Consider the following 22,156-nt stretch of genomic DNA (forward strand, 5'->3'; position numbering starts at 1 on the left):
CAGAACTCTGGCGCTGTATGAGGAAGAGAGATGTGGCAATTGCTTTAGTAATGCAATGGATAGAGGTGAACTTTTAAGTGACAGCTTCAATGGTAGCTGCTTCACATGCAATCATCGGGACATGACTTGAGTGCCCGCCACGCACTTACTGCGTAGATTGGCAGGAGACCAGACCACATAGGACTCTTGTAGGCAATGGAACCTACTGGGTACCACGATAAGACTTGGCAATGCAATAAAGATTGAGGACACAGTTCTTGTTCTTATGTGGCTCATCAAGTCACAAAGGTCACCCCAAGCTGGAAAAAATATTAAATCATGACTGGCCTATGGGAAAAATCTGGGACATCTCTCCCCCTTCCCTTTCCACATAATTTTACTTTTGCAAAAATAAAAATACTGGATCCACATATTTATATTAGCCACAGAAATAAAATTTCCTACCATGAGGAAAAAAAAAACATAAAATCCAAACAACTTTTGTATGGCTACACAGTCAGTCCACCCATTTTTACTAGACTCTTCATCTGTCCATCAGTCCTGTGCCTTTCCCAATTATGTCATATTACCACAACCTCTGTATTTTACCAAATCCAAACCTAAAAAGGGTCATCTAATAACCATGCTGTCTACTGACAAATCATTTCCTCATTGACTCTGGCAGCCTTGAAAACACTTTCTAACACAGAATAAAAACTTAAGAAACCAAATTAAGAAAATTTTAATTATCAAAGTTCTGACATTGTTTCAAATAATGTTTAAGTACTAAACTATCTGATTATTTCTGACATTCTTTTTGTCAACTCAACTTTGTATCTCGGGTTTGTCTCCTACTCTCTCAAATGAAGAAATAAGTTGGGTTTATTTCTAAAAGGTGTAATACAGTTCTTTGATAATCCCTCATTAAATCAGCAGTCTCCAAAAGCTGATTATCAATTCATTACAAATGCTTATTCAAGGTTCATTTTTTTTTGATACATCTAGAGCTGATGTACAAATACTTCTCCTTAAATTATACTCCAAAACCAACGTACTTCAAACTTCAGGTTGTAAACTATAGGACAGTTTGATAGTTTTACTCTGTACAATATCCATCAATCTTAATTCAAGAAACCCTCTATCATCCCCATTTCCCACAGCCAATCAATAAATCAATTAATCATGCCTCCATTTTCAAAGTATCCACTGAATGTTTCCATTTCCGTGATACACTACCGCATTTCTCCCAGGTTAGCCTGACTGCCCTCCATTCTTGCTAAGTGTAATCCTGATGCCTGTACCCACCACAGACCCAGAGTTCTGAGACATTAAGGACGACTACCTCCACACTGCCCACAAGAACAACGTACAGTCCAGTCTTCTGCCAACTATCACCCCCATCTCACTCAACTCTGCTGCCTGCCCACAGTATTTCAACTGGACTGGCTGCTCTTCATCCTAAGCCTTTTCTAGTCTGGGCTTTGTACTTGTATCTCTTCTGCCTTAAGTTGTTGGTAGCTGGCTGGTTCTATTTTCTTACCTATAAACTGGCTAAAGTGCTATTCCTCAGAACTTCAGATTACTCACTGCAAAATAAGTGTCCTAGCAGTCATTCCTTAGTTCTATTACAACCCCATTTTCTTCCATTCCCACAGCACCTGTAAAGTCTCGTTTTGTTTTGTTTTGTTTTTTTGAGACAGGGTTTCTCTGTGTAGCCCTGGCTGTCCTGGACTCTCTTTGTAGACCAGGCTGGCCTCGAACTCACAGAGATCTGCCTGCCTCTGCCTAGCGAGTGCTGGGATTAAAGGCGTGTGCCCGGCTCTTTCACTTAGCTGCCGCCAGCATCCTCACAATGTACACTTGGGGCATAGGTCCACTCCTTGATCCCATCTGAACTCATCAGGCCAGACAGAAAGCAAGGATCAGTTACACCGGTGGAATGGTGTGCACATGACAGGCACAGTAGCAGTTCGTAGTCTTAAGTAGCGATCGCTAAGTGTTAGAAGTGACTTTAAAGACAGGTAGTAGTAATGCTCACCACAGTAGATCAGCATCTGCCACATAGTATTAAGGTAGTATTCATTGGAAGGAGAAACAGAGTGAGGGAAAAAAGAAGGAATCTGCTGTTTTTATAACGATGATTCAGCACAAAAAGGAAAAGATTTGGGGGAAGAGTAACAACAGTAGCACAGTGGATTAAAATCACTGGATTCTGATGTCCAGCCTTGGTTTGTAATCAAGTTTTTGGCACCTCTTAGCTACTGTCCCTATTTATACAGTGAAGGTAGCATTTACTACAGTGCTTGGCACACAGGCAAATCAATCTGATAGAGAAACTCTCTTACAACAATAAAATCTTGTGCAAGTGTTCTCACTTATGTCACCCTGTATCAGAGTCAGCAGTAACCGACAGTGCTTTTTCTTTAAGAAACTGAAGAATACCTCTCCATACCCTGCCTAAGACTCAACTCAACAGGAGCAGGACTCCTGATCCCAAACCCATCTTCACGCACACACTTCTGCACTGGCCTCTGACTTGACAAAGGTCAAAGTTTCTTCTTACCTGAAGAGTTTTCCCTGAAGGTCTTCTATACCAGTCATGGCAATAGTTCCTCCCTGCCAGCAGACGGAGATAATATAATTGAGTGTACGGCAGTACTCTAAAAAGGTCACTGCTGGCTCACACTCCTCAGCAGACTGTTCCAAGTTAACCAAGCAGTGTCATAACTCTGAGGAATAGTCTGCTAGGCAGAGAAGACCTTCAAGGAGCCAGATGTCACTGGCAAACATGTTTCTCTTAACCACACTACAGCCAAATGTCTCACCTACCCAAACTCCTGTCCTCCAAAGACTACCCTGAAAGTAAACCTGTGCCAGTGCAGTGCATTTGGGAAGTGCAAGTATGGGGGAATGGTGCCAAGTGTGTTACTGTACTCACCTGTCACTTACATTTATAGTACCTGCCTTCCTTCTTCAGTTCTCCTAAAATCTAGGTCAGGCCAGGGTTTCCAAAACTTTCTCAATCATAAAATCATCCAGAATATAAAAGAATACTGATATGGGAAAATATTCTCCAGGAATCAAGGAGGATACGAGAGAGTGATCTTTTAGTTTCAAAAGAGACATTCTACACCAGGCCTCAGTGATACCATAAAAGCCAGATGAATGGCTTTCTCTCTTTGCTTCACTATACTTTTCTTGACTAATCATAAACATTAAAAGTAATGGCGTCAGACTCCTAAAGCTTCTAATACTCAGGTAAAAATCTATACTTTCTTTCTTTCTCTTTCTCTCTTTTCGAGACAGGGTTTCTCTGTGTAGCCTTGGCTGTCCTGTAGTCACTTTGTAGACCAGGCTGGCCTGGAACTCACAGCAATCCACCAGCCTCTGCCTCTCGAGTGCTGGGATTGATTAAAGGCGTGCACCACCACGCCCAGCTAAAAATCTGTATTTTCAATGTCCTTTATTTTTCTATTAGTCTCCTGCTCCCATTAGGTCACCCATATTGATGACAAACCTAATGCAGACATCCAATGAGCATATCATTCTACAATCCAAGCTCAAGTGATCTCCCTGCCTCAGACTTCTAAGTAACTGGGACTACAAAAGTGCCTGGTGAAAACTAATACTTTATTTATGGAATGTCATTTCTCATTTTTCCATGTAGAGGTTAATAAACTATCTCCAGACCAGAGTTAGGGCTTAAATTTTAAAGTTTCTACTGTGCCCAACCATCAGTTCAAGAGCACACAAACTTACTAAGAATGAAGAGACGGTACAGACATTAAGTCTTGCTTCTTTCCCTACCAGAGGGAGTGGGGCAGAGGATCACTATGTATCAGCACATCTTACGTGTGCCTCTTAGACATATCTGTGTACCAGGTTTAACTATTTTTTCCATACTCTGAAGAACTGACACCCCCAGGAGGTCTCCACGATGCCAATTCTGTCAGCCTATCAGGATGTTTTCCAGTGTCCAAACAAGGTATACCATTCCCTGACCCCTTCCCCAACTGCAATTCTCATTTTCATCACACTTCTAACTATTTAAGCTGATGCACTCCCTATGCATTCTCTATGGCCTTTATATACTTCCATAACAAACTGTTAACAATTCCTCCCAAAATCAGAATCTGACCGGTTATAATTCTACCCACTGTTACGTAGCTTCTAACACTGAATTACTTGGCAAGGTCCTCTCTGCGCTTAATCCTAAGATGCACTGCAATCATTTTTTTCTGTATCATCCCTTAGTACTTCTTCCTGAAAGACTTATTATCCATTTCCTTCTAGAATAAGGATCTCTAACCAGCTAAGACACAGCCTATACTAAGAAACTACACATTACTACACATTACCACCTGACCACATCACTTAAGCTTTGGTTTTTCTTCTGTTTGTTTGTTTTTCGAGACAGAGTTTCTCTGTGTAGCCTTGGTTGCCCTGGACTCACTTTGTAGACTCACTTTGTAGACCAGGCTGGCCTCCAACTCAGAGGGATCCACCAGCCTCTGCCTCCGAAGTGCTGGGATTAAAGGCGTGCGCCACCAGGCCCAGCCACTTGAGCTTGGTAAACTCGAACTGCTGAGTTCCATGGTGCAACATTCAAATTACTCAGTTCACTCACTGTATCAACTATTCTACTTCCTCAGCCCGAACACCTAGTCTTCCACCAAGCCAAATAATGCTATCTTCTAAGGCTACTGCCTCACTTCACGACCATTTACAGTAGCTAACGCCATCAACCTAACCAGTGCTGTGTTTCCACTGCCACTTCCTCCCAAATCACACCACATAGTCAACACTAAACGAAAGCATCCCTTCTGCCTCTGAAGGTGTTTCCTTTCTCTTGTCCTCCAGAAAGCTAGGGCACCATCTTTCTGGTTTCCTGGATGGGTATTTTTAAAATTAAATGAAGAGAAATAATATTAATTCCTAACTGATTTCTACAATGACCTCTTCATTCTTTCCTGAATAATCTGAGCCCCCACTAGGAAGGTTTAAGCCTAGATAGACATTTGCAAGGAAGAGAAAGGTTTTCATCATCTTGATTCAGAAACCCTTAGGTGAAGTGTCAAAAGTTCTTGTGTAAACATAGGCAAAGGGTGCAGGAAATGCCATCAAACTCCCGACCACAGTCTCTTGAGCTTCTGTAGCACAATACTTGCTTTGGTTCTACTGATCCTGTTGTCTACTCTGCCCTTGATCCACAAGGCTAGCTAGACCATCCACTAACTCACTCCGTGCTATTTTTCCTTGCCTTACTCCCCTAATGTTCGAGGGACCTGCTTAAATGCCGTAAGCAGTCTGCTTGGTATCATTCTAATCAATTTTAGAATTCTAAACTCTAACCCAGAACATCCTAATCCCAACACAGATGCATATGTGCTACATAATGGGAAATCACTCATGTAACAACATGCATATGGATCCCTAAACTGTCAAATGTATTCGTCCTGTAACAGGTCATAATGACAAAATGATAAACAGCCCAAAATAGTATTTCAGAAGAGAAGTAATCTATCACCTGAAGTCACATAGCACTCACAAAAGTCAGTTCCTTTTTTTCTAAGCCAAAAATTAATCAGTCATTTATTCCAAAAGGTAATACATCCATACACTTATTCACAAATAACCAATGCAAGTTAGCATTATCATGAGGCTATGGGTCCTATTTCAAAACCTTCTCACAATCCTAAGGTTCTTCCCTTCCTCTCAAGCCAGGCAGGTTTCTAATTTAACTATAAAGTTCAATTTCCTTCAGAATCACTTCTAATGGTAGAATTGTCACATACTGAGAATTTTAACCAAATAACTAAAAAAAAAAAAAAAAAAAAAAAAAAAAGAAAGAAAGAAAGAAAAAAACCTTTTAAAGCCCCAAATTAGTGAACCAGAACTTATATTATCTCCATCTGCTCGAGTATAGAAATTATGGCCAAGATCTGGAACTTAAACAACAGCAGACAAGACAGGAGAGAAGAATTGAACCAATTGCTATGTCACTATTAGAGACCAGTCACGCAATGTTAAACTCTCACAGTGACAAAAATAAAACAGTTACCTCAGAGCAAGATTTTGCTTGCTTAGAAACCAAACTTCCGTTATTTTCAGAAGACTTGCGTTTTGCAGCTCCGATTCTTGTAGAATTGCCTACAATACAGAATAGCAGGTAAATAGGCTTCCTTCTTTCCCTTAATGTGAGAAGAAAGAGATGAAGGAGAAGAAAGGTTTAATAAATGTGTCTTACCACATGTCACAAAGTTATCATGTATAACTTCCACATGAATCAGTGCTGGGTCAACAATTTTCAGCGCTGGAATCTTAAAAATAAAACAAATGATACTGGGAATTTTTTTAATGTTGAGAATAATACCTGAAAATTAAAACCAACTAACAAAGCAACTGGACACCATACAAATAACTTTTCACAATTGCAATGCCTTTTATTTCTAATTCTAACATTTTATTTAAAAAGGGCTTGGCATCAAGATCATAGCTGCTCTATACAGTATCCTGCCCTGTAAGATGGCATCAGTTATTATTGTTTTTACCTCCTCACAGTTGACTTGAAGAGTTTTTGATGTTGGGTTTCCATTTACAACAGTTGCTGAAAACCACTGAGTAGATGGATCCAAACTATAAATTTTTACTTCTGAACCAACAAGGTTCTTGTCACCTTAAAAAAGAAAGAAAGAAATTGATTCTCTCTTAGCAATATATTTACCCTACCATATTCTATGGGACCAAGAAGTACCAAACAATTCATCAAAACTGAACTCTCTATCCTCTGTAGTTTTAGAATAACCTAATACAGGAACCACTGAGAGAACTGCTAAGGCTCCAAAAAACAAAACAAACAAACAAACAACAACTAAAGCAAAAGTGTTTGGCTATGAAGCTGACTGAGAAACTAGATTAACAGCAAATAGAAAGGAAAAGATTCCCAAATAATGGCTTTTTAAAAAAAAAATGGTTTTGAAGCTGGCCAGATGCAGTAATACCCGCCTATAATCGCAGCACTCAGGGAGGCAAAGGCAGGCAGATCTTTGTGAGTTCGAAGCCAGCCTAATCTACAAAATGAGTCCAAGACAGCCAAGACTACACAGAGAAACCCTGTCTCAAAAAACTAAACCCCCCCCCCCAAAATTTTTAAGCAGTTTTGAGAAAAGATTTCTCTATGTAGCCCTGGCTGTCCTGGAACTCCCTATGCAGACCTCACAAACTCAGTGCTCTGCCTGCCTTGCCTCCCAAGTGCTCAAAAGCATGCACTGCCTGGCTCTCAAATAAAGTCTTACCAACTTCATATAGCAAAAATTCCAAACACAACAAATCTTTATCTCAAAATATAGCCGGGTTTTTTAAGTACCACCTCTGAGCTCTCACAGTTCCAGGAAATTTAGCATAATAAATCTGTTGGCCTTTAATCCCAGCACTCGGGAGGCAGAGGCAGGTGGATCACTGTGTTCGAGGCCAACTTGGTCTACAAAGCCAGTCTAGGACAGCCAAAGCTACCCAGAGAAACCCTGTCTTGAAAAACCAAAAAAGGCCAAGCATGGTGACTCACACCTTTAATCCCAGCACTCAGGAGGCAGAGGCAGGCGGATTGCTGGGAGTTCGAGGCCAGACTGGTCTACAAAGCCAGTCTAGGACAGCCAACGCTACCCAGAGAAACCCTGTCTCAAAAAACCGAAAAACCAAAAAAAAAAAAAAAAAAAAGCAAGCAAGCAACAAACCAATAATTTTTAAAATAAAAAGAAATTTCCAATCTACAACATAAAAAAAAAACAAACCACCCACCCACCCACACACACACACACACACACACACAAAAAAAAAAAAACAAAAAACAAAAAAAAAACCCAAAAGTTTCTTTCAATAAAGAGTAAGTGAAAAATGTAAACCCTAACTTCTTATAGGCCCATCACTGGCTAACTCATGAACTGACCCAGCAGGTCATCTACACACCTTGTAAAAGATGGCTTTCATCCAGATGTTTTACAATCAAGGCTTGGAATTCTTTACTGACTGTTTGATTATCAGTAAGAGAAAGGCGAAGACTGTTTACGTCCTGTAAAGTCAAAGACCGGAAGAGTTGTTTATTACAGTTAAGAGTGGTTTAATCAGATTAGTTATAGAGCATTTACTAACCATTTGACTTTACTAAACCACTGCCAAATCCAGTGAACTGAAGAGGTCAGAAAGTCACAAACCACTAAACAGTCATAAGTCCTCAGCAAACTAAAGTTACACCACCCAAGTTAGGAGCATTAGATGACCTATGGCTTGACTGTAGAGGTGGCTCAGGGGTTAAAAGCACTTGCTGCTCATCCAGAGCACCCAAGTTAGCTCCAGCTCCAGGGAGATCCAATGCCCTCTACAGGTCTCCAAGGACACCCATGCACATGGCATACACAGATAAAAATAATCCATTTTTAAAAGATATACTAGAAGTCAACATGACATAATTTAGTTATGAGAATAATATACAAATCAAACTGACCAACCCAAATAAAAAATGTTCTATATCCCAAACTCTGTGGATGGGGAAAACCCAGAAAATATGAGACAGATGCACACTGTCAGTTCATCAAAATAATTGTTTTTAAACTTAATTCACATAAACTCATTTAACCTAACTAGTATTCAAAATGCACTTTTCTTGTTATAAAAGGTAGAGGAATAAACAGAAATTCTCGATGAATAGCCTAGGACTCCAGGGGAAGCTTCTTTTGAGACACTCCGTTCTTGGCAGTAGCTCCATTCTTGGCACTATTCCATAGTTCCCTGGTTTTATGTGCATACCCAGTCATGATAAATTTATATAGAAACTGTCAATAGGAGTAACTTGCCAAACCTAACTTCTAACAGGGTGAAGAAAAAAGTGCTAAACTCAGAGCCCTCCAGAAGCAGGCCTTCAGGCTTTTCTCTGTGACTTGGTAGGCAAGAACAGCTCGTTCATTTCTCCCACTAAAAACAACTGGTCTCAGAGTAACGGGCCATGCTAGAAAAAAATGCATTTCTTTGGCCAAGTAGCAGATAAAACCTAGAAGCTCCATATATACTCAAAGTCAATCCCTAAATACTCAGATACGGTTGTTTTTACTTATGTATTTATTGCTATTATAATTAAGATGATTCTCCATTTTTTACTACAAAGTGAAACAATGTATTAACAAAGATAGCTGCATAGGGCTCTCCAACCAGGCTGACTAACTCTAGTCCACCTAGGAGGGCTTTAGGGCCCAACAAACCTGTCAGCTGGTTCTATATCCTTTTCTTACTCACAGACAATCACATTCCACGTCAAGGCAGACCAAGAGTTTCATCCAATTTCTGTGTGATCACATCCTCCAACATGTCATTTTACAGAGAAATGCCTAGCTACAAGATGATGCCCTAAAGAAATAAACTTTGAGCACTTTTCAACAAAAAGTAACAAATACACGTAATAGCCCCTTCAATTAATTATATGTTGATAGTAACACGTAGTTACATGCACATTGATAACAACCCACAGTGCATTTTTCCTAAGAACAATAAAAACTTCAGTCTGGATTTTTCAGTCTTAAGAAACAGAACTAAGAATTCTACTTCCAATGAAAAGCCAGGACATATATATGAAAGATGTAAATTCTGAAAGCAACACCCAGTAAAGACTACTCTTATGACTTAGAAAGAAAAACATCCGTATCACTGAAAATCCCGATCCTTACTCACGGGCAAGTCACTCTTCATTTATAGCAGGAAAGAGTCCTTGATCCTCCCTAGCATACACAGGCATCTGCATCTGAAACCAACTCAGGAACAAGCATGCTCCTGTTCCAATACTTAAAACACTACACAGTATATTCATTTTCAGTCTCGCTTTCCAGGACATGGAAGGTGAGATGCAAGTAGAGAGAAAACCAGTGCTCTAGGCTTTCTGATACAGGCCTAGAAATCCTGTTGACCACTGATGCCAAACTGCCTGTTGGCAAGTACATTTAATGAATTCACAGAAACAAAGAGACCCTGAAGCACAAAGCAGAAGTGGAAAAGAGAAATTAGTAAAGCTTAGTAAAATGCTATCTAAAAGGTGAATGTTATTATGAAGCCAGGACTATTTATTCCTAAAGTAGTGGTCCCTGCGTTCTAACAAATTCTTAACAATCACCTATGGGCAAGATCCAAGAGCTTAATCATTGTAAAAAAAAGATCTGAAGAGTTTTCCAAACTGATTGGACACGCACTGTGACTGCTGTTGATAATGAGAACTGACTGCCAAATTGCTAAGAACACTGAACTAGGGAACATGAACAACTGCTATGAAGAGAAATGCAGGGGCTTTATGAACCTCTAAAGTCACATTTTCATGAACTCATCAACATGCAACAATTTTATCTCATATGTCTGTCTGTCAAGACATAGGTCTTACCGGGCGTGGTGGCGCACACCTTCAATCCCAGCACTCTGGAGGCAGAGGCAGGCAGATCGCTGTGAGTTTGAGGACAGCCTGGTCTACAAAGCGAGTCCAGGACAGCTAAGGCTACACAGAGAAAGCCTGCCTCGTAAAACAAAACAAAAAAAAGACATATGTCGTATTTAGTATATATTGCTGATCCAATGATCTTGAACCTCATGGCTAAACAACCTTAGTATCTACTGTACTCTTCAACACTTTCTTGCACCAGGCAGCACTGTAACATTTAGGGGCTTAAATGTTAAGATAATGAAATTTAAAAAAAAAAAAGAAAAGGAGGAAGAAACAAAGAAAAGAAGCAAAGAAGGGGAAAATGGAGCAGGGGGAAAGCATCACTAAGCTACACAATGAATGCAGAAGACATTGCCCTGTACCCTGTGTGACTTCAGCTAGAACTGGCATAAGAAACTGCTGCTCTGTGCAGGACTGCACAGGGCCACGAACAACAAGGAGCAACTATGTGAGCAAGCAGGCAAACTCAGAAGTAAGACTCATGAGTAAGGATTACAATATGTATACCTATATAAACAGTAACTTTTGAAAAATCATTCATATCACCTTCCTTTTTCCATACCACACAACATATCAATGTAATACTTTGTCTTTTTAATTCCAAAAGCATACAAAGCCACAGGCTAACATTAAGAAATGTATACAAGAAACTTTGGAGCCAGGCGGTGGTGGTGCACTCCTTTAATCCCAGCACTCGGGAGGCAGAGACAGGTGGATCTCTGTGAGTTTGAGGACAGCCTGGTCTACAAAGGAGTCCAGCCAAGGCCTGTCTCGAAAAATCCACACACACACACACACACAAAAAAAAAAAAAAAAAAGAAAGAAAGAAAGAAAGAATGAATGAACGACCTTTTGTTAAGTTTTTTCCCTATTAGGCATCTGCACAAGGGCAATGACTATGAGTCCTTTATGTCTCACAGTGAGATAACTTGTACATGTATGTTAAATGCTGCCCCTGTGGATTACCTGTATAGGCTTCAAGAGCTCTTTAGAAACAAATACACTTTGTTGGTCTCCAAGGAAGCGAACAGAAGTTATAGATCCCAAGCCTGCTTTGTCTAGCAGAGATTTGTACATCTAAAGACAAACAAAACAAAAAAACTGTTCAGTCATTGTAACTGCTATCAACATCAGAACTGGCAATTTTCCACACATGAAGAAAGTGGCAAAGCATTAAGTTTTTATTTACTGCAAGGATTTCCTAATATTTGTGCTACCACCAGATTACAATATTTAAACCCAGTAATTTAAACCAGATATACATTTGGAAGTTATTAACTCACGGGTCTACAGATCCATGATTTCCCAAAAATTTATGTGGAAAAAAACGTATACGTGTTTTTCTGAGACAAAGTATGTTTTTAGAAAATTCTTAACAGCTGGAAAAAATATCTAAAGGGTAAAATACAATCACAGCCCTATATTGCTCAAACATCCAGTGACTTTTCACTTAGAGACAAAATCTGAACTTTTGCTAGCACCCTACACATTTGGCAGTTTTCCATCTGTCTCCCAGCTTCTCGAACTACTCCACACCTGACTCTTCCTCCTTCAAGCTTGCTTTTCATTGAGCTGACAAGTAGAGAGGATTTACTCCATTTTGGATGAAACAAGGGAACTGTAAGGTTCCTTTGAAAAGCTTGTGTCCCATAAAGTCTGTCCTGTCCTGTCTACATTCACAGATGACTTCTGCTCTATAATTACAATGTGGGTAAAGCACAATCCTATAGGGGTTTACAAAATCTTTAAAGCTCCAACATATTACCGGGTGATGGTGGTGCACGCTTTTATTCCTAGCACATGGGAGACAGAGACAGGCATATCTCTGTGAGTTCGAGGCCAACCTGGTCTTACAGAGTGAGTTCCTGAATAGCCAGGGCTAAAACAGAAAAAACCCTGCCTCGAAAAACAAAACAAAACAAAAACCTCCAAAATATTCTGAGTTCCCTCTTTCCACTCCACTTCCACCTCACGTCCACTGAGTCCAGCCAGTTCTGCCCGTTAGAACGTCCTTGCCACACGCAGTCAACTCCCAACTTTCTTCAAACGCTGACCATCTGAACAAAGCATAGTTCTGTGTGCATGTCAGTCTGTTACTTTCTAACTTGTGACCCTGACATTACCTCCATCTAGATTTCTAACTGAAGAAAATAAGGCCCTGCAAAGCCATGGGGCCTGCCAGAGCCACCGCGCTCCTCCCAGGGTAGGCAGACAATCCTGAGGGCTCTAACTTATCACACACGCGACACTATTGTATCAAAGGAACCTTACAGTTCCCTTGTTTCATCCAAAATGGAGTAAATCCTCTCTACTTGTCAGCTCAATGAAAAGCAAATGTTACTTACTATTGCAGGCCACTGAGTAACTCGCTCAGGAAGGTCAGACGATTTTCGTTCTGCCAGAACCAGGTTATGCTCTACTAAGAATGCTCTTCTCAGAAGGCTGTAGACATCGATCCATCTTCTCTTCCTCCAAGACTCCCCATCAAACTCCACACACACCTAAACACAACAGAGCAAACTTAAGTTCTAGGCTTTTTATTGTCCTACTTGAATACCAGGTCTGCTCTCTCCATGGCCTAATATATTAAAGATAATCATACAAGGTCCAAACTTTGACTCCAGAACTACTATGGGATTCAGAAGTCCAGAGCACTTAGGGTCAGTGCCCTCAAAATGACCTCTGAAAAGGCCAGAACTCAAAGAAACCCCAACTAGAAGGGTTTTACATATGCTAATTAGACTGTGATCTTGGGAAGCTAGAAGGAATTTGAAACCCAAAAGCAACACTTACCACACTGCATTGTAATTCGGTCAGTGTTAGAAGTGGGTTAAGAGGATTCTTCCACTACCACCTCTAGTTCCCAGGATCAGAACTAGTCAACATCCCTTTCAATCAACCCAGAAACTAGCCTGAGAGTTAGAAGCCGAAAACTATTTCATTTACTCATAGAGAAATAAGTATCTCTAAAGGTTTGTTGTTGTCCTGTGTGTTTTCCAGTGCTAAGGAAGAACTTAGGCAAGTGTTCTATTTATGAGCTACATCTACAGCCCATCAGTTTCACCCGGCTCACATCTGAGATTCTTAAGGCTGAAACTACTACTACAATTTGTGATATTAAGACATGACCAGGTGTGGTGGAGTGTGCCTTTAATCCCAGCACTGGGAGGCAGAGACTGGCTTGTAAATTCAAGGCCAGCCTGGTCTACAAAGTAACTCCAGGACAGCCAAAGCTACACAGAGAAACCCTGTCTCAAAATATCAAAAGATATTAAGACAAAACAAAAACATACAAGCAAACCAAAAACAAATCCTACAGTCCCAAAGTAGGTCTACTGGTAACCCTTGAGTCGTGAATTGTTCATAAAATCTTAAAAGGTTATTAAAAATGTGTTAACAACACCCTTTATTTCTCCAAGGCATTTATTTCATTTAGATCTTTAATCTTCTTTAACAGATCTCAATAAAATAATGTAATATGCAATGGAGAAGATCAATTTTTTGTTGTTGTTGTTGTTTGTTTTTCAGGACAGGGCTTCTCTGTGTAGTCTTGGCCGTCCTGGACTCCCTTTTCTAGACCAGGCTGGCATCGAACTTACAGAGATCCCCCTGCCTCTGCCTCCTGAGTACTGGGATTAAAGCTGTTTGCCATGATACCCAGCAATTATTTCTATTTAAAATTCTTCCTCCTACAAACCAGTCTCTTGAATTTCAAGGATTAATTAATCTTTATCTATGGAATCTACTCATGACTCTTACTCCTCAAAGGTGAGATTACTAGTTGATTTGCTTCCACTGATGTGCTAGAAGCTGGAGAATATTGTCTTTGAAGAAGCTTTCCTTACCAAAGTCAGCACCTGCTGTGGCGGAGAGAATGAGAGCATGTGCACCTTCTGTTCCTAACTCATGCACAGTTGGCTATTTGTGGAAGACTAAGATATAAATTAGCAGGTCGAAGTCTGTGTCTGCTTTTGCTTACCATCATGTATCACTGGAACACAATTTCTAATCACTAACCAAATTATTAAAATGAATAAATCAACAATTTCTCTCTGAATTGGGCTATCTTGTTTCTCATGTCTACTAGATAGAAGGCAATTGAATTTCCAACTCATACTGCTAACTCCAATCCTAAGGCTTTGCTAGTCTATTCAACACTAAGAGGACTTGCTGTTCTTAGAGGGCTTGGATGCAGTTCCCAGCACCCAAACAGTGGCACACAACTTTTAACACCAACTTCATGTTCAACGACTGCCATGTTCTCTAGTCTCCTAGCTGAAGACTCTGTTCACATCAGTCTTACGGTTAAGCCAACTTTCAGTGACAGGTTTTTTTGTTTTTGTTTTTTCTATGTATCAGAAATATGGAACAGCAGAGATAACCATAAAGTACAGAAGTAAAGATCTAGGCTTGACTCCTAGCTCTGATAAAGCTTTCTTAGATGATTTTACATGAACAAAATCAATGTAAGAATGAAAGGAAACCAACTAACCTGAACCCTAGTTAACGACCCCATTATTTTGTACCATGTATAATAACAGAGGACTCAGGAATCTGATGTACAGCATGAGGACCTGATTTTATATTCCCAGCATCCACAAAAAGCTGAGCACAGCAGCATGTGCCTGTCATTCCAGTGCTGGGGGAAGAGACAGGAGGATCTGGAGGTTTGCTGGCAGACAGTCTTTAGTCAGCAAGTTCCAGGCTCGGAGAGAAGTAAGGGGGAAAGTGATAAGCAAGGCACTCAACATCCACCCCTGGTATCTACCACATATGTATATAACATATCATATACTCAAAAGAAAAAGAAATACACTGGTTAAAAATTCAATAAATTCTAAATTTAATCCTATGAATCTTATTTTACTAGCTTCAAAATGAAAATATTAACATACATCTCACTGAATTTAGATTTAAAAATAATATATAAGTATTTCTGACAGAGCATTTTTGTTTCGGGGGACAGGGTCTTACTATAGGCCTAGCTGGCCTAAAAATCAATTGTATGCACCAGGCTAGCCTTAAACTCAAGAGACTTGCCTGCCTTTGCCTCCCAAATATTGGAATTAAAGTTATATTCCACCGAGCCCAGTTTAAGGCTCCATGCTAAGTCTCATTGTTAGACTGTGTCTTCCACATGACTATAGCATCTATCTATACTCACAAGAAACAGGCGAAGGGTTTCCTTTAAGATCCTTAACTAATAACCACAGTTATTATCCATTTACTATGTGAAGCTTTAGATAACCTAATTCAAATCAGACAACAACTCTCTCAAATTTGAGGTACTTAGGAAAAAAAAAAAGAGTAAGAAAAAAAAACTTAGCTACTGAAAACTGTCCAACATTTGCTGCTGCAGAGTGACACCGTCTAGGAGCTTCTACTACCCAAAGCACACAGTCGTGATTTAAAAAAAAAAAAAAAAGCAACAACAACAAAAATACCCTCTAATATTTTATAATTTTTTGTTGGGCTGCATTTATAGCTATCCTGGGGCTTTCTCTCAACATTTTTTAGTTTCCTATCAAAACCACGTTTGTCTTTTAGAAGCTAGGGTTTCAGCTCAGTGGTGGGCGTGTGCACAGCACGCCTGAGGGTCCCAGTTAGACCAAGCACAGTGCTAGAAAAGCAAGGGGATCAGGAGCTCAACACCTCCCTCAGTCGCAAGTTTAGTACGTTGAGTCCTGTCTCAAGTTAAGGGTGCTCCTCTCAAGATGTGCTGCCAATATTTCTATTAGAAGGTATTCATATTCAAAGATGACTAAAGTAACTCACACAGCGTATGAGCTCATCAATCCACCTTGTTTCTATTGTGTTCTTTCCATGGGCATACAAAGAGATGCTATTTATGCTTAACTATGGCTCACGGCCTGTACTACCCAAATTTGCTTTTCTTTTACTAAGAGTATTTATAAGCTATCTTGATCAGATTTTGCATAGTTCCAAATATTTCAAGCTAATTTTCTCCCAACAGAGAAATCTTTATGCTACATGGAGCTATGTTATATCTAATCAAGCTATTCTACAAACCTATCAATTTTGATTTAACCTCATCTCACCTGAGTATTTAATTATAAAACCATTGGAAATGCCAAGAAAATGTTTCCGTGTTCAGAGCAGGAACACAGAGAATGGCATGGTTAGTGTAGTTTTGATGATACAGAGACTCCATGTGTAGCTCTACAATGCACAAAGCGCTAGCAGTTTCACCACTCCACAAATTTAATGCAGTGTGTGTGCATATATGTGTGTGTGGAAGGCTACTCAGAGATCCTACAACTTAATATTCAATTGTAAGAGGTGACCAGTTTATTGCTCTGTGCCATGAGTTTCTAATTTTACATAGCTTCACTGGCAGTGGAATTCAAAATCTTCCAGTTCTAGTGGTATGAACGGACAGAGAGCACCCAAATGCTGACAATAAGAAATGGTATACACTACTTAATTGCTAAAGATAGCCAAAGAAAGGAGCAGAAAACTCAAGAAAGTGTATGTAAAGGAAGCTAAAGACCTACAAAGGAAGTTGGGCATGGTGGCACATGCCTGTAATCCTAGCACTTGGGAAACAGAGGCAGGCAGATCTCTGTAAATTTGAGGCCACCTAGTCTACAAAGTGAGTCCAGGACAGCCAAGGCTATACAGAGAAACTATCTTGAAGAAAACAAAACAAAACAAAAAGACCTGCAAAGGCTATGTGAGGGCAGAGGGCATTCCCAACATGCCCTTGACTACAAACAGCAGGGTAAAACAAGTCCTTAAAACTAGGAAATGGCTACAGCTTCATCAGTAAGTTATTTCTGCTTCCCCATAAGAAAGGAATGATCTCCTAAGTCCTTCATTTACTGATCCAAGTATTTGAACACACTAACAGCCAAGCAAAGTCCCCAGGTGTTAGATATAAAGAAGCAGGAGAGATAAAGTACCTTATCCCTGTTCTACCTCAATATTACAGCCCACTGAGGTCTGGGGAGAAGAGTGAGCAAGTGATTGAACTTGTTTAAATCTCAGAAGGGTTCAAAATGGCACTTGCCACATAATAACCATTTAACAATGTCCTCCTACCTACTTTACCAATGTCTTCACCTTAACTTCTTCACAATCTACTACTACATATATTGCTCTTCTAACCTTTACAATCTCTTTGCCACAAAGTCTTTTTCTAGATGAAATGATGTTGAGCTGTCTTCTTATTATCCTTCTTCCAACTGCAAGTCTAGAAAGGCTAGTATTTGCACTAACAGTAAATGGACAGTTGCATACAAATTGAAACTCACTTGTATTTAGCCCAGTTACCCATCGCCAAGAGACACTTCCTCAAACTCTCATTATCCCTAAGCCCAGATGTAATCATGATCTAAAGTATTTGGTTCTTGCTTTAGTATCATTAAGTACAACCTTGTTCTAGAGTTTTGTTTTAGTTTTTTGGGTTTTTTTTTGGTTGTTGTTTTGTTTTTGTTTTTTTATTTGTTTGTTTTTCAAGACAGGGTTTCTCTGTGTAGCCTTGGCTGTCCTTGACTCACTTTGTAGACCAGGCTGGCCTCGAACTCACAGCGATCTGCCTGCCTCTGCCTCCTGAGTGCTGGGATTAAAGGCATGCGCCACCATGCCTAACTTGTTCTAGAGTTTTAAGACACATTTTTGTTAAATACAACATGCCCTATAAACTTAACTACTTTTGCTACTCAACTAGAAAATGTGCACCTTCCAGAAGGACTGGATTGTAAAAAGTTTCTCAGTACGGCAAAGTCAATCCTAACAATTTTCTTGAACTCAAGTCCCAGAAGACATACTGCCAACACGGATTCACGTCCACCCATCATCAGTTAGTAGCTAATTATGGCAGCCTGGACCACAGCCTTGTATGAAAGTGAAGCTCCTTTCAAAGGCTGGGTGTGTGTGTGAAAATAATACATGTTAAGGGCCTTCTACACTGCACGCCTCATCCAGCAGGACCTGAGCCATAGGGAAGTTAGTACGTAGTCTCCTATCAACTTCCCAAGAACTAAGTGCTAGAAAGTTTAGTACTGCTCCCATCAGATAAAGTACTATACTTTTTTTTAAGTTGGCAGGTGGAAAAAACACAGCAACGATGAATCAAATCTGGTACACAAAGCTTGTTTTATGTAGGTTATTAGCCTAAAGCAAACACACACACAATCACTATCTCTAAAACCTGACTTGGCAGAGTAGAGGAGAAAAGTGACACTTCACACACTACACAGCAGCAGCAGCAACACTGTGGCACCACCCTGAGCAGGCTGCACGACAGCCAAGGGAGAAGCCTCTGCAGGATAACGCTCTGGTTGCCACTCCTGAGGATGGTGCCGATGGCTGGTACAACTCTTTCTTCCCTAGGCACGGCATCTTCATCTGCAACATGGGACCAAACAGGACTGAACAGTCTAAGCCCTGCTCTAAGGACCAAAAAGAGTGCATTCGTGACCATCATGATGCTTGCAGCGTAAACGGTCACACTTCCTTGGCAACATGAGCACAAGGTACATGGTGGACCTCTGAGACACATAACCACTTAAATATGCTTTTGCAATGATGCTTTGAAGACTCACGATGGTGTAGGCATACACTGTCAAGCCAGGGCTCAAGGAAGCGCTTCAACGTTTAACTGACAGTGGCTAAACCTTGCCTTCTTTGAGTAGTTTTCAAGAAAAGGGCAAAAAGCATAATGAAGTAAAGACTCCAGAGCATGTGCATTGCTCAGGGTAGAAACAGTTTCTGTCCTAACAGACTTCCTCTAAGTTATTGCCACTTTGGAGCCTTTGTTACAAATCTTTTTTTTTTTTTTGGCCCCCAGATGTTTTTGCACAAGGAGTCTTTGTTGGCACAATGGCTTCCTCACTGGTTGTTTCCAGACTATCTTTTCACACGAAGACTTGTATGAAAGAAAATTCATTCCTTTCAAAAGATCTAACTGAAAAGGTTTCAGTGTCATTCATAACACATACATTCACTGGCCACACCAGCTCCCAAACACCTTGTATGGGACAGCTCCACCCAAGGCCTCCATATATGGTCATAGCCACACCAACTCAGGCCAGCTGACAAACAGGAACCCACTCCTGCCTCACTAACCACACTCACCACCCCTAACAAACCAAACGCAACTAAGCTCCTCCCCCTACATTCATACATTTTCATGTTGTAAAGTTTAGAAAGTTGAGTGAAGAAATAAAGAGGAACACCCACACCTCAAATCATCTTGATAGCATTTTCAAGCTAGCCCTTGATAATGATTCCAAACATCATCCACTTCTCTAACCTATTACTAATAAACAATACTCTTCTCATTGGGGGCATAATCAGACAGTCCCAGTGGGACCCACAGCCTGCATTAATGAAGCATGTCTGAACAATCCTAAACCCATTATTAATCTTAGGCTCCTGGAGCCAAACACACCTTGACACTACACATCATTTCAAAGACTTTCAAGGTCTAGATTTCTTGCACCTTCAGATCACATACCAACTTTCTAGTGGCCCATTTCAGAAAAGGGAGGGAGGGGAGATTGACTGTTGTGTTACCAAGGTAACAGAAAACCCTCTGATTGCCCAGCCCCAGGAGACGGTTTTTTTGTGTTTTGTTTTTGGATTATTTTTTTTCTTCTTACCTTCAGATCTTTCTTGGTAACGTCAGTGTGAGAAACAGCTCGAATGGTCCCCGACAGCCAGGGCCACTCTGCAACGCGCTCCAAGTCCCAGCTGTCGTGGCCGCCGTCGCTGCCTTCGGCTGCGGACAGACTGAGGAATCGCTTCCCCACCAGTACTGGCCAACTTTCTCCGAGCGTGAGCACCATGGTTTCCACGCCAGCAGGAAGGGCTCCTCCCTTCAAAAAGCACAAAAACAAAAAAATGCGATGGGGGGCGGCCGAGGTCGGAGGCGGCCCGAAGAGACGAAGCGCCGACTGGGACCGGTGGAATGACACCCCCGCAGGTAGACCCCGCACCCCGAGCTGCCACCCGCGCCTCCCCCCCCCCCCTCCCTCCGCCGCCGCAAACACCGGCTCGAGCGCCGCGTGACCCCGTCGCCCCAACAACTTTCGCTTTTTCCAAACCTTTCAAACCTGGACGCCAAAGGAGGGAAGGGAGGACTGCGCGGCAGCGCCAGCGCTCCCTCCTAAGTGTCCGTCCCTTCACCCCGGCAAAGAAAGGACTCCCCGGGTGGCGAAGGCCCGTCCCGGCGGCCGGCCCCCGGCCCGGGCGGCCTCGGAGCCGCCGCGGACTCGCCACTTGCCGCGCCCCCGCCTCCCGCTTCCGGGCCCCCCGGCTCGGGCGCACCCCCCCCCCCGCCGCCCGGCCTGCGCCGCGAACCGGGGCGCCTCGGCGGCTGCCCGCACGCACCCTTCTCTCTCCCGCGGTCTCCCCGAGCCGAGGCCCGTGGCGCGCTTACCCCGCCTCCCGCCTCCCTGAGTCACCCGCGACGGCCGCGAGAGAGGCCGGCCGCCCAGCCGACTCCAGCTCTGACTTGGTTTCAAGAGCTCTCTCTCACAAGACACGCACAGCCTCCCGGGCCCGCCCCCTCGGAGCCGCTGCCACCGCCCATTGGACGAACAGCGGGGGCTGGGCGGGGCAGCCGAGGAAACTGTCCGTTTCTATTGGTAAAGCGGAGAAGGGCGGGGCGAGGAAAAAAAAAACAATTCCTCGGCTGCCTCCTCCCACCCCGCCCCCCCCACCCACCGACTCGAAGCCGACCCCCTTCAGAGCGCGCAGATCGCAGCCCGAGGATCCCTCCGCCGCAGCGCCATTCTTCTATTTGTTGCCTCGCGCTACGCAAAAAAGTCCCGCCGAATCGGTCATCGACCTGGAGGCCAGGCAGAAAAATCGCGTGGGCTCACAGCTAAGACCGGATGGGGAGACCCAGGGCCAAGAGCGCCCATTGGGTCGCGCTCCACGCGCGCAGGTTGTCGACCGAAGACCGGCCTTCCACTCGGCGGAGGAATCTCACGGGAGAGGGGCGGGGGCGGTACACAGCCTGCGGGGGAGGGACGGCACTGGGACGTGCGGTTTCAGGCGTACGCAGCTAGGGGGAGGAGCGACTAGGCTCGGGGAGCTGCTGCGCATGCGCCGGGAGGGGCGGGCTCGGGAGCATTGGCTCATGGGTGAAATGGCCGCTGGAGGCGCAGGCGCACGTGGTGCTGAGCATGAATGTCTAGGTCCGCCATTTTGAAGGATCCGTGAAGAAAGGCATGGGTCTACTGGAAAATGAAGTTCATTAGATCTAGAGGCCAACAGTCTACTGAGTATTATCTGGGATGTGTTTTTCTTTTTAACGTAAAGTAGATAGAAGATGTTCTGAGACCAACAAAGAGATTAAAGTAGATGGAGTTGATGATGATCAAAGTGATAGTGGAAGAGGAGGAGACTTTGAAGGACAAAGGAGAAAAAAGATGATTACGTGGTTTGGACCAAAGTATCCTTGATTGAATGAAGAAACGGAATGAATAACTGAAGACTTCTTTATGAAGCCTGGTGCTTGACCTATCATCACATTTAATCCATAATATAAACTGAGTGGAAGTTTACCGTTTTACAAATGCAAAAATGAGAAATCAGGAAAAGTTTTTTTTTTTTAATGTATTAGGGAATGAATGTGCAATAAAATCAGTGCCAGATGCTCATTTTGAAATGTATTTGGTCTGAATACATGAGATTAGAATGTTAAAACTTAATGCTGAAGAATTAACAGTTGGA

At 42.1% G+C, this 22,156-nt stretch overlaps 1 protein-coding gene across 3 annotated transcripts in view; it reads right to left on the reverse strand.

Moving 5' to 3' along the window:
* Window positions 1–21,424, reverse strand: part of Kdm3a (lysine demethylase 3A) — a 45,935-nt gene extending 24,511 nt beyond the window's left edge. Inside the window, exons 1-8 of one of the 3 annotated variants that reach the window (XM_051154700.1) lie at window positions 21,143–21,424; window positions 20,077–20,292; window positions 12,796–12,951; window positions 11,417–11,527; window positions 7,945–8,047; window positions 6,531–6,655; window positions 6,227–6,299; window positions 6,041–6,129 (exon numbers count right to left, since the gene is read on the reverse strand). In XM_051154700.1, coding sequence (XP_051010657.1) covers window positions 6,041–6,129; window positions 6,227–6,299; window positions 6,531–6,655; window positions 7,945–8,047; window positions 11,417–11,527; window positions 12,796–12,951; window positions 20,077–20,262 — 843 coding nt within the window. In that variant the 5' untranslated portion in view covers window positions 20,263–20,292; window positions 21,143–21,424. Of the gene's footprint in view, window positions 1–149; window positions 437–6,040; window positions 6,130–6,226; window positions 6,300–6,530; window positions 6,656–7,944; window positions 8,048–11,416; window positions 11,528–12,795; window positions 12,952–20,076; window positions 20,293–20,855; window positions 21,081–21,142 lie in introns of those variants that run through there. The other 2 variants (XM_051154699.1, XM_051154701.1) reach the window with 2 other exon arrangements.
* Window positions 21,425–22,156: the final 732 nt, after the last annotated feature.

Source organism: Acomys russatus, chromosome 13 (genome assembly GCF_903995435.1).
Source record: "Acomys russatus chromosome 13, mAcoRus1.1, whole genome shotgun sequence".
Lineage (NCBI taxonomy): Eukaryota > Metazoa > Chordata > Mammalia > Rodentia > Muridae > Acomys > Acomys russatus.